This window comes from Rhyacophila brunnea, unplaced genomic scaffold, assembly GCF_057557595.1.
Source record: "Rhyacophila brunnea isolate RB1 unplaced genomic scaffold, BYU_Rbru_1.0 scaffold_3, whole genome shotgun sequence".
Lineage (NCBI taxonomy): Eukaryota > Metazoa > Arthropoda > Insecta > Trichoptera > Rhyacophilidae > Rhyacophila > Rhyacophila brunnea.
Genome location: NW_028232965.1, coordinates 16,570,126 through 16,584,164, shown reverse-complemented (window position 1 = coordinate 16,584,164; position 14,039 = coordinate 16,570,126). Strand labels below are relative to the sequence as shown.

At 29.8% G+C, this 14,039-nt stretch overlaps 1 protein-coding gene across 1 annotated transcript in view; it reads left to right on the top strand.

Moving 5' to 3' along the window:
- The first annotated feature begins 3,716 nt into the window (after positions 1 to 3,716).
- The window catches only part of Swip-1 (EF-hand domain-containing protein D2 homolog Swip-1), a 44,025-nt gene continuing 33,702 nt past the window's right edge, over positions 3,717 to 14,039 (top strand). Inside the window, exon 1 of the mRNA XM_085952394.1 lies at positions 3,717 to 4,019. Within this exon, the coding sequence (XP_085808520.1) occupies positions 3,850 to 4,019 (170 nt within the window). The 5' untranslated portion in view covers positions 3,717 to 3,849. The remainder of the gene's footprint in view (positions 4,020 to 14,039) is intronic.

Below are 14,039 nucleotides of genomic sequence, written 5' to 3'. Positions count from 1 at the left end.
TAGATAAACTACTATAAAAAACTAATAAAGAACTAAATTACTAAACTTTTTCAAGTATTTGTTATTTGTAAAATAATAGTTTTTCTTATCGATAGTTCTCTTGTGGCCAGTGTTGCCATCTTTTTCTATACTGATTATAGTACAAAGGCGTAAAAGTTATAGTATTTCTGAAAAATATATAGTACAGGAACATTTTTCGTCTTGAATCCTTTAAGATTATAGTATTTTGGTATATTTGGCGTAAAATTATAGTATTTTACGTTTTTCGGGGAATTAAAATTATAGTATTGTACTATAATTATAGTACGGTTGGCATCACTGCTTGTGGCTAAGATTCGTGACTCTGAAACATGGCGATCTTTTGAGCGACCAGTCATCTGCTTCTCTTAGCCAGCAAGCGTGTTCACTCAGTCTCTCTAACCCTTTTCCTCTTCTCTGTCTTCACTAAAGACTATCAAAAATCACCAGCTTTTTTATAGTCTCTCCCACGTCAGCGATGTGTACACTTACTGCCGACCTTCGTTCCTTTATTTTGAATTTTGAATTCTATCAATGAACTTTTATTTATTGATATTTTAAATTTTCAATTTATGCAATTGCAAGCGTGCATACTTAGGTTGTTTACATATCATTGGACCACGGAGATAGTCTCTTTCATCATACAAAAATAATAAATAATTAACATCGGCTACTGAAAGTATCAATAACTTTCACATTGTTTTAATGGTTGCGTGTCATTGTCTTGTATTTTGTATGCAATAATAATAGCCAATTTTATAGCCGCTTGATTAAGCCACGGATGTTTTAAATTGAGGGTATTAGTTGCAAATTTAGTTATCTCTTCTTGTTATTTTGTTTTTGCATTCGTTGCGAATTTTGTATTTTTCTAACATGTTGGAGAGTCAGTCAAGTCTATCAAGTATTATTAATTCGAGCAATAGCAGAACGTGTCAGATTATTAGCATGTATATAATATAATCACATCTGTTTCATTTGTAATAATATTTACATGTATAAAGGATCGCAAATATTTATTTATTTAAATGCACCTTAGAATCACAATATATATAGTTTTAGATATAACTTTAATGCTAATGATATAAGTACGTACAGTCTAATAAAAACAATAAAAATTATGCAGTACCTTCAATAATAGCAATAAATTATTACAATTATATAATATTATATGTAGGTATATTATATAAACAGATTGTAATATCATTATGAAATAAACATAAAATTGTAAACACAAGTTGAATACCTGCTCAACAAATTTGAATAAATATTCCATGGAGATGGTATATAAAAGTTCGTTATTATTTTCATAGTTACCGTATATATATATGTAATTACATTTTTTGACTTGTCTTGTCCTTCAAACAATAATAACATAAATAAAGGATCACTTGAGAATTAGACCTCATTTACAAAAGTAGAATAATAAAATGTACAGTCGCATATTTAACTTTGAGGTCGATTTAGTCAACTTGATCACCGGTGTAGGTACTTGTATCAGTTCCGTCCTCAGCACCTCATACTGTCACATTAATGAAGTTAATATAAGTTTAATATAAAAAATATATAAGACTATTCCAAATATGATTTTAAATTTCGTGTAGAGAAAATTCTTTTTTTAGACATTTTTGAACACATCGATTGTTGTGGAGGGAATATGCCAGAGACGACTGCGCAGTGCGCCTTAAATCGAAAAGGCGTGGTATAATATAAATACAGCGCAGACTTCACACCAGTTTCTTCACTTTATACCAAATAAATACATTCATTCACAAATCCAAATTTACGACGCATAAGCTGTTGGACGGATAAGGAGTTTATAAAATAATCCAGAGAGTTATGTAACAAAATCTCTCTTGACTTTGATTACTGTTTTGTATTAGTTTATTATCAAGACGAGCTTACAAAATACATAGAAAAAATAACTTATCCAGTTTATCACAGTATCGTTTTATCATTATTGCAAAATATCCAATAGATATTGTATTTTGCAAGATGCATTTTTGGCGATGCACGTACTAACTGGCTTAAATCGAATGTTAAAATTAACACGCATTAAAATAATACGTCCATAAAATATTTGATTGAGAAACAATAAATTGTAACAATTAATTGCAGAGCTGATCACTATAATCTTGCAGGATTCTTAGCTCACTTAGGTATAACAAATGATCCTAAATGTCAATGCGGAAGCGACAATGAACATATACATCACGTCGTTTGGCAATGTCGTCCACTTTATATGAAGGTCAAAGACGAAGGCTCCTTAAAAATTTACCACTTATTATTGAGATGTTTATAGCTCAGCCAAACATCAAAGCGCTTTATGTATTCAAATGTTTTTGAGCGAATTTAACCTGCAAGTATAAATTATAGTATCACATGGTTGAAGTTGACATGTAATATTATGTACCTATCCATTATGAATAATATGTATTATTTTTAAATATAATATAACTATTATTATTCTATAAAGTGAATGTAACAACAGCTAAATAAACCTCAGCTGACACTCTTAGCTTAATAATAATAAAAAAATAAACATCTTTGATAATATTTAAATTTTATCAAAATTTTCCGAAAAAAAAAATATCTTAGGTGCATGGAACCTCCGTGATACGTGAATAATAAAATCGAAAGTGTAATTATTTTCATCAAATTGACGTCAAAATACAGTGGAAATCCAGAAGGATTTTATTTCAAAACAAAACCGCTGAAGCCTAAAAAAACCTTCAGCAAAATCAATTAACCAATATATTTATTTAATTTCATTTTATGCCTGTTCATTGAACATTGTGATACAATGAAGTATGAACATGGTAGGTGATGCTTTAAAGGTTTGTTATCATTTGTTTTTACTTAGATATGTATGCCATTAAAGAATATATTAAATTTATTGTCAATTATTGGTGGTGACTTACATGTGACAGTAAACATGGACTACATATCCTTAATAATATATAACTGGGTCTGCTCGTGCAAATAATTTATCCATCGCTCAATTACCTAAAACTGTTTCCTCTAGTCAGATTTTTCAGACATCAATTAGCGGGGACTGCGAGATTAATCAATGCACTCCCTATTTTTTTTTTATTATTCTGAGATTTGGGAGAAGGGTGATCTCTGGTGGCGTCGAAAGGAGGAGGTCGAGAACCTTCCAGATGGAGCGAAACTGTCATGAAATCGACTGCATAAACCATAACGGAAGCAAAAATATCAGCGCAGTAACGTTCCAGAGGAAAGATATTTGTTGAAAATGCTCGTAAATTCATTGATTACCATCCTTCCATTGAGGCAAAGGATACGAAGAAAAGATTAATAACCTTTATTTTGTATAATATTACATCTTGTTTTCCAACCCGTTCGTTTTTAATCCATATGTCAAGTCGTGAATGTCTTCAATTAGGTAATAATTTATTGTGTAAAAAATATGTAGGTATTTTATATTTAAATCGTGACAAATTCATGTTTTTTGTATCATGTTATTGATTGATTGTTTATTTACATCAAAATGAATATTTCTTTTCCTGGATAATTATTTATCTCCTTTTAATCCTTTGGCTATTTACTGAAGGCAGGCTATTTTTTAGGGGTTTTTAAATAATCCTGAAAATATAGCCGCTTTATTAAATTCGCGCAGACATACCTGAAGGTTAACACAAACTGATAGTAGCCTACTCAGTAGTCCGCGCTCACTACGCAGACAGTTGCGTCGCGGCCGCCGATCATAAAGGTTGTTTCCACAATCAAGCCTCATTTCAAAGGATTGCCTGAAATCCGAGCGACGATTTTCGCACAAAGTTTTACATAGAGATCGCATTTTTAATCTCGAAAATGTCTGCAGACAGTGAACTAAGCTCAATCCTTTCCAGGAGGCAGCAGATCAACGAAGATCTGGAGGAGGGCAAAGAGGTTAAACGTCAATACAAAGTGGTGAATGTTTACACTGAATTTCATGAGTTTTCCCGGAAAGAAATCAAACAGTACGAGACAACCTTTAATCGGTATGTTTAATTCATTTCAAAATAGGTATATACTATTGAATTTTCCATCTTAATCCAAACACAATATAAATTAAAAACATCATAACAATATCTATTCTATAAATAGAATGTATCTGTTTATATTTACCTACACTCATAAATCATAATAATATGAACGATGTTTTTCTTCTATATTATGTTCCTACTAACAATAAAATGTCATATAAAATCTAATATTATAGGTACATCATGATAAAATACTTGTCTAGTTTTATATGTATATAACCAATCCGTATTTCAATTATGTTAAAGTATTTTTCCGTTAAGTACATTGATGGACATTAATATCGTAGATGGAATTTATGATAATATACATATCATTATAGATTGTTATGTTGTATGCTTATTATTTTTGGTATTGGTGTAGGTTGTTAAAATTTTTCATTTTGATTTTTATATTATGAAAGATTAATTTAAAAAAATAAAATAATACACGATGAAAAAATGTTCTGGATAGTACACTAATAATATGAACTTTGACAATATAATATTCTGACAAAATGTTTATGTTGCGGTATAATTTAAAATATTCACTTACCGCAAATGACTAATATATACCTACTATGTTACTTACTAAACGGTTTTTAATATTATTAATAATTATAAACAATATTTACAGTAAAATTGCTATGGAGCTATCGTCGACGATGAGTAATAATTTGCTCATACAAAAGTCATCATCGATAACATTATTCACCTAAATACATACAAATTAATATTCAACATTTCACGATAATGTCCCGCCTGTTTAGAGTCAATACTTATATTTGCTTAAATTTATCAAAACATTTACGGAAGACTTTTTTATCTGTATTATATCGGTATACTAGGTATATAAATTATTTTATCTTACTAGGTACATAATATTATATTGTTACTGGCGCCCAACTGTGGAATTAACGATAATATCTACTTCTGAAATGGACGGTAGATTTGAATCTCGCAACTGAGTAAATATCACATGTCATTTTTGTTGTTGAGTATGTTTTGATCCCAGGACATGGACTTTCTGGATTGAATTTTTATGAGTTTCTTAAAACTAATCTTCATAAAAAATATTGGATTCCCTATTTTCCACCTTTTAATTTGAAATTTAATATTCCGCAAAATGGACTCAATATATCCAACAAAATAGCCCTAGTATCTGAACCCGTGGTCATGGGTTCAATCCTGTGTTTGCTGTTGTTTTTTTTTTTTCAATATGTGTTCGATTCAATATGAGGGCCCTATAGTTAACTAGTATTTCTAAGTAACCTTCACTATGTGGAGGTAAAATGGTCGTTTACTTTTTGTGCAATTTTTGGAATAATTAATTAAGTAAAATAAAATAAAACAGCGTCATTTCATGCTGAGTTACAAAGTATTTAATAATAACGAACCGTACTTTTTAAAATAAATGTATATTTCCAAAAACGGATAAGTTGACATATAATTTCAAACCCCTATACCCCCCCCCTTTAATAGGCTAAGCAAAAATAGGCGTCCTTTGATGCGCATTGAAACACCGACACTGCAGATAGAGTAATATGGTAAACATTTACCGGCCAACGCGTATGTTGCACTCTTCACAATTATTGTGGGCACCACGTGACCACTGAAATTCGTCTGACTTGGGTCATTGTGAAGATTCAACAAAACCAAAAATACATATTATATAAGTACATAATATTATTATGCATATAATTTCATACAAGAATCGCTGAAAGCATACGAAAAAAATATTTTAACTCACAGAAATCAATTAATTACTTACCTAAAATCATACAAATGATTGTCGATAACATACGTCCAATTTTATTTTTGGTTGTTATGTTTGTTCGCAATTAAGCATTTAATGACTTATCAAAATAAAAAAAGTGATCTTATTTGAAAATACAATACAGTAGAAAAAATAAACTAACGTTAAAACCAACGACTTATCTACGCTTGTAACAAAGAAAACTTCGTTCACCGCATTTTTTTATATATATATATTTTTATATAACAACTACCTTGTTCGAAAAAGCAAAGACATGGTTATTAATAATTCTAAAAAAATAGCTTTGCAGGATCACTTTCTTTTGGTGCAGTTTTCTATCGAAAGTTAGCGAACGAATTAACCTATGTCCTATAGTGCATCTCTTTATTCTAGATAAATAATGTTTCAATTATCATGACATTGAAATAATTACACTAATTTAGTGCTAACACCGCGACTGGAGCGTTTGGAGTAGTTGACCATTGGATATAATTAACATGTTATTTAACTTTATGACCGCATTTAAATAACATGCTAATTGTATCGAATGTCCAATTAATTAGTGTACAACAGGTGTTCCGTCTGCGTGTAAAGGATTCAAATTCAAATTCAAATTTATTTATTTTATATATAATGAACATAACAAATTATAAATTTGAAGCGTTCAATACAGACAAGGATTAAATGTGGTCAAACGTAAAACGGAGAAGAATCTTGACCAAGTAAACTTATATTATATTTTTATATACCTACGAGTATTATGCCTTATATAGAAAATATTTTTTTTTGTTAATATTATAATAATACAGACTCTTAGTTTGGTTTCAAAGTACTCATACCATTGTGATATTATTAGTAGGTATATATTTTGTACACGTACAGAATTTGATAGTATTGTTACTATGAAAAAAATATTGGTTAAAAGAAGTTAAAAAATGAAAATAGTTGATAAAACAGAAGGCTGTAATATTATTGTGTTTTAGTCAATAATGTATGTGCATATAGCCCATATATTGATCTAATATACAAAACTTTCGTTGTTAACAAAATATGATAATAATATCTTGTTTTTCATTCATATTCAGATTATATTCAAAATGCACTTCCGGTTTCTCCTTATATGTACCCAGTTGCAATCGCTTTGGAGACCGACAAAAATATAATATTCCAAACAGTAACAGTATACCCACATGCATTGGGCATTGATCGAATAAATTTTAATAAGACGGTCATTTATATTAACTGTACGGTTGTAAAATATACTTTTCTATTTCGATCGATATAACCCGGAAACGAAGTATTCACACAGCTGACTATTTACGAGATATAACTCCAATAGAGATTGCAGTTTCTCAATTCGAGATACAAGAAAAAATATTAGAGAATCTTTCATTATTGGGAATTCAAGATCGGTTTATTGATTTCTCCAGTTTCTCAAGAAATTCTTTTTTCGTTTCAATGTCTAACGGGAGGAAGATATTTGTTATGAATATTTTTTCAATTTCTAAACTAACTAAAAAATAGTGGGAGAAGGTCTGTGCGAGACGAAACGATACGACAGAAGCGATTAAAACACAGTCGGCGATAGCGACCATAATATACAATATAGTACCTATCAAATTTAATATAGTAAATTGACATTCCTACCTGCTTCGTTACTAGTTAGATATCTAGATTGAGATACCTCTAACTTTGGCTTATCGATGGAAATGTAATAATAAGTTTAATTATGAAGATAAGATGTTTTAACAATAGATAAGAATGTGTTTATACTTGATTATGGCAATACATAATGTATCTACCTACGATAACCTGAACTAAATTAATAAATACCTTGGCAAGGGAATCAACTTATTTATATGTATTATTTCGTAACTAAATGAAAATTAAATATGCCCTTCAAAAGTGAAATGTCCTAAATGGATATAGTATAGTGAAGGCGCTGCATGCTAACATTTATTTTGAGTCATTCAGATGAGCTGAATTCCAAATTTTAAAATCGAACGATTTATTCTGAAGTATTTAATATTGTGTCACATTTTTATTTCGTAGTCACAGTTTAATTTTGTAATTTATAATACCATGTCTTTATCCCAGTTATGAAATATTCTAGGCACGTCACTGTCCAAATGTCTTGCACAATGGTAATTGCTTGCACGTGAAAACTCGCGGAGGTGTATACGTTGCAGTTCGATCATCAATAATGCCGTCTGGCATCAAATGTAGAAAATATTCAATATATATGTGACAGTTCTATCTTTAATACTAAACAGCGAGATCATTACACGTTTGTCGTACGCCATTGAGTTTGATTATTAAAATAATATCAATGTTTTATTATGCCCTTAAAAAGAAGTAAAGATTATTACTAATAATTCTGATATTATCAGCGTGAAATATGATTCCTCTCCATTTTCTAACACCAAGTCCAAAATGGTAGTCTAAGTAAATGGTATAATTAATATTATAATTTATTATAGGACGTGTTCATTGCATTAATTATTGATCTTCGATTTCGGACTTAAGTAGCATTAACAATAATGGAATTGCCAGATAAGATTTTTTTTCTATTGGATAAATACCTGCATACGAGTGAAATTTAAAAGAAGAGGATTCAATGAATATTTCTGGAAAAATTTGCAACAAACTTCACACTATTATTACTCTCATCTGTCAAAACTACAAACTTTTCAACACAGTTTTAGATTCAACAAACAGTAAATTCCATTTTTAAATGTTTACATATTAGTTATTGTCAAGATAAACCCTGAAACTTGAAGTATATTATAATCATTTTGAACATGAAACATTCACATTATGTTGCAGTTATTGTGGCACGGGAAAATGATCAATTACATATTGTACATAATATAAAACAACACATAAAGTGGTGTAGTACGTACTGTTAGTTAGGCCATGGGACTTTAAGGTACCTTCTGAAGTATTGCTTAAAATTAACTAACATTGAACTACAGAATCTGATTAAATATTGTGCTATTCAGTAAGAAGTCTAGTAAATACTTCGACCAGCTTGTTCTGTATTTTACTGCAACCTGGATACAAAATGCTTACAAGGGCACACCCACATTTTTATGAAATGCGTATATTATTGGAGGTACAAGGTCCTATCTGCCTTTTAAAGAGTGACTGTACTTTCTTTATATCGAAAATAGATTAGTGATTAGAATATATTCAGCTATTTTGGCACAATATTTGAAAAATAAAATATTACGAGAGACCGTGTATATGGACTTACGGGTAGTGTTGTCAAAAAGTATCGATATTTCTTGACTGATACTTCGATACTAGGTATCGATATCTTTTCTTTCAATATGACTTCCCTACTTCCGGATTTAATTGTTCAAATGCCAATATTTTGTAAATAAAAAAAAGAATATGACTGAAACATAAACTTTACCTACATATATTGCAAACTAGCGATCGCTCGCGACTTCGTCCGCTTATAATATAGAAATTAAATTAATTAATAATATTTAGGCTGATTCGAATGTAATTTATCATCCTGTATAGTCAACCGTTGGATCTAGGCGCGCATGCCTCTACGCGCCCCTCACCCTCCACTCCATCACTGCTATCTGATCACCTTAATTACTCGTGATGGATTTATGCAAGTGGGTTATGTTTGAGAAGTTTCATCTTGTAACTTCGGAACCTTTTGAGATATTATTGAGCTCTACTAAATTGGTAGGTACCAATAATGCAGTCAATAAAATATGCAAATTTCATCAATATTCGTCCGATAGCTTTTTAGTAATAACGGAATAAAATAAAAAAAAACAATAAGTAAGTATCATATTTTTCAAAACGTTGATCGAATGACAAATGTTTTGAAATAATTTTAATAGTGTAGAATTGTAGATTCGCGTTCATGTATTTCACCTATTCTGCTAATGTCTATGTACACTTTATTTTGATTTTTTTAAAGTATGGGTGCGGCAAGTACATATATATATAAGTCAATGCAATCAGCTAATGTAAATCGTACGACAACTAGGTCTGTAATTTCTATGCATTTTTTTCTATGTGGGTGGCTACAACTGCCATATCATTGTGTTGTGCATACTATATAATAATATAACTAACAAAAAAACGAACGTGATATATTCAATTATTCTAATGTAGTTCAATGTCTATGGTCTGTGGAATAATTTGAGCCATTAATTACTCCCTACAAACTGAAGAAGAAATTGTAATGATAAATTTTAATTTATATATAGTTTGTATACCAAACGAAAGAGTTCTCAAACTTAAGTAAAATTTTACCTATACAGATGTCTAAATTACAAATTATACAAGTATAATTTATTGAACAAAGACCACAGTTATAAATAAAATTTAAAAAATATAATATAAGTAGGTACGTCTATATTAGTAAAAGCTATCGACGTAATTATTAATGTCTGCAGTGTCATTGATCCGGATAAAAAAGTATTTTACCTAATAATGTAAAAAGTGTTACTATATCGAAATAATGATCTCTTTCCCATGATAACAATGACACAATCGTTTTGTTTTACCTGTATTAAATGTTAAATGTCTTGCCAATAATGAATGAAAAGGTTTTTTTAATCAGCGTTAAATTTTTCCGGAATACAAGAGAACTTTCTATGTTATGTAATTTCCGATATAATGTCATAAAACCAACCACTTATCTATTCAGCCATAAAAATAATACACCTTACAGAAATCAATAAAATTACACCACATAATTGTTAAATACTTGTAATTATTATTACAGACAAATAAGTTATTTACAATGAAAAGTCGCATTATTAGTTATTTTATTATATATTATTTGAAAGTTAATTTCTATTCGACACTAAACGTTGATAGGTCCATAATTAAGTGGGATATTGAAATCTTTTGTTTCCATTGAACATGGTGACTCAACCCGATAAATTACTTACAGAACTTACTGTAACAGAAGCAAGAGAGCCAAATCTGTTCTAAATGATTATTTTGCCTGCGGAGTTTTACATTGACCCACAAATCGATCAATAATAGTATGATTCTGCAGCCGTCAAATGCATACGTATTTGAAGCAGGTGTTAAAACATGTTATTAGTTAAAAATAATTATTTGAAATGTAAGGATTCGGTTGCGAGATAAACTACCATAATATGAGTTATGATTTTACTAAGTCTCATTACTAATTTCTATATACTAGATATGATATATCAAATCGTAATCAAATTGTACTTATTGTAAGTATCTTGTTAGTAAGGGTTACATGTAAATTGTGAGCTTTCTTATCGGAAAAAGATGACCGCATACTATACGGTCTCCAATTTTATTAAATTCAATATGAAAATTAATTCAATTTTCATAGCTGATTTCTGCAAAATACAATTTTTTTCGTTGCTGGCTTCCTGTAAAGTGTAAACTGAACTGTATACGTACAAGTTTCCGGACGCGGTTAATACCTAAGTATTAATAATTATCGTACAACGGTTAGGTACCTTTTAATCAAAAACTAAATATTGAAAATAATCAAAACCCATATTAATAAATATATTATATTAGGTAGGTACTTATATTATTTAATAATATTATAACTTGTAACGTTTCCATGCAGATTCTAGAGAAGTTTATAATTTCCACTTTACTACCATTTTACTTTAACGGTACGTTAATTCAACCATCACTAAAATCATCTAATCATCACTAAAGTGCATATTCGGTCGAAGTGTACGGATGTTTTCAATCAAACGTTTTCTATCGTACATACACAAAATCGTAGTTTAATTCAATTGAACCATTCGAATTAAAACATCGTGATTTTAATAAACACCGGTTTCACCGAATCTAGTATCTTCATTCGATATTTTCGTGCTTTAGGTATATTATGTATACAGTCACAGTCTATATGAATGAAAAAGTATGATTTTTCATTAAATTTGAATTTTATAATTATTTTTTCTCAATAATTCATAGTAGATAAACGATAACTAAATAAAATATTTGATGATTAAATTTCCAATAATTTTTATATTGAATAGGTATAATTGTTATCGTATTAATCTACTAATCTAATTACAAATGATATTCCAGTTACAGCATTCAATTCGTCAGAAAATTTAAAAGAGGGGTTAAAACCAATTTAAACCAGTCATAGAATAATTAAATTATACCAAAATATTATAAATAAACAATTTTCTCCTAAATATTACCCGAATCATAACAAAATCCCTGCAACTAACATTTATCAATTAATTGACTTTTAAGATGATGTATAGTTTGTCGGAAAAATAGTTGATTAAAATATGTATTACTTGAACTGGATAAATTTAATTAATGAGTGATTTGTGTGTAAGTACCTAGATATTATAGAAAAATATTGTACATTTTACAACCGTGAGTATTGGAAATGTAGTGATCGCTACAACGTACGGGTATTATTTAAGTTGGTACTATAGTAAACATTTTTATCTATAATGTATTACCTAATATCCATGACAGTAAAATGATTTTATTTAAAAATTCAGTGGCGAAGGGTGGAGGTGGCCTGTTAAGATCCACCATAAATAGTGCACACTATAAACTTTGTCAGTCATACGAATTTGTTTTCATTGAAATAAGACTACAATATACAGATGGTGTTGGTAAGTTTTTAAAATTGAATTAAACCCTGCGAAAACCAAGCCATAATAGATAATAGTCAAAACATACTCGTCTATCTATGAAACATCTAAAATTATGCAATTAAATCATACATAACCTTGAATATTTTATAGATAGAATAATATTTTTGATCTATTATACATACATAGTTTGGTTTAGGCAGGGCTTAATGAATTTTAAAAAATAACCAACAATGTGTGTAATATTATGTATTCTTAATGTACTTAATGAAAACAAATAAGAATGAATGAAAAAGTATGCAAAATTTTGTCCTATCGCCCAAAATATACCAAAACTATTATGGTTCGGTTTTGGCAGGGTTTAATTGGTTTTTAAAAACTAACTGATACCATCTGTAAATTATAGTCTTAGTTCAATAAAAACAAATACGTATGACTAACAAAGTTAAATGTGCACTTTTTATTGCGGATCTTAACAGCCTACCTCCACCCTTCGCTATTGATAAATATAGATCCTAAGGGTATATTAAATATTTTAATTAGCTTGGAATAATTCGAGGGCTTAGTGTCAAAAAACACTATCTACAAAAGTGCAACTTTACAGGAGAGCCAAAAATCGTTATTTTAGATTCTTGTAACTCAACAAGGGAAATGTTTATTTAAAACCTAATGTTAATATTTTATAATTTATTGTGTATTGTACATTTATCTTGCTTATGATGATGTTAAAATTTATAGGGATAGTTTAAAAAAAATATGAAAACAAGGTTAACTTATGTAGTTAGCGTTAAACTTTACTGATGATTTAATAAGAAATTAGAAAAGATTGACATAACGTTGTTTGACTATCATGTAGCCGTAAATGTAAAATAACATTATCTCAAAAAAACAAAAAACACTTTTTTGTAGATAACGTTGTCTGACTTTAAGCACTCGAATTTAGGGGTGCGCTGCATCCACAGCATCCACAGCATCAATGAACCGCACGTCACTGCTATATAATATATTTTAACACTTTGTATGCCCAGTAAAGGAGTGTTACTACTCCGTAATTATGTATTGCAGTCAGTCTCCTTTTTTATGCAGGGCGCATATCGGTTCTTCCCTCTATTCCTTTAAAATGGTTTGTATGATGATTGGTCATGTTCACCGAATAGTAAAGAGTGTAACGTCGAGCAATCCAATACGACGAAGAAGAAGAGATGGAGATTTTAATGACTACCGTATATACGCGGTATCGAACTGGAAAGCGGTTACTTTTCGGTAGTGATAGGTGGAGAGAGTTGTTGGAGGAATCCAGGATCCACCTAGGGTTGTAGCGCTCATGATGCTGATTATAATAAATAACATATTTTTATTTAAAAAACAGTCAATGATTTTTTTTTCTTGAAAACCGTAGTTCAGGGTTGACGAACCTTTTTACATACGCGTGCCAAAATTTCCCAAATATTATTTTTCAACTGTTTGACGTGCCGAGCAGATTTTCATAGGAAAATGGTTTTTAAAAATTATAAATGATGACGTTCTAGATACCACTTAAAAGCGCGTTGACACGGTCCAAGTACGATCCAAGTACACTTGGACCGAGTGCCATCCAATTCCAAGTGCACTCATATGAGACATCTTTATACTAATTATTCC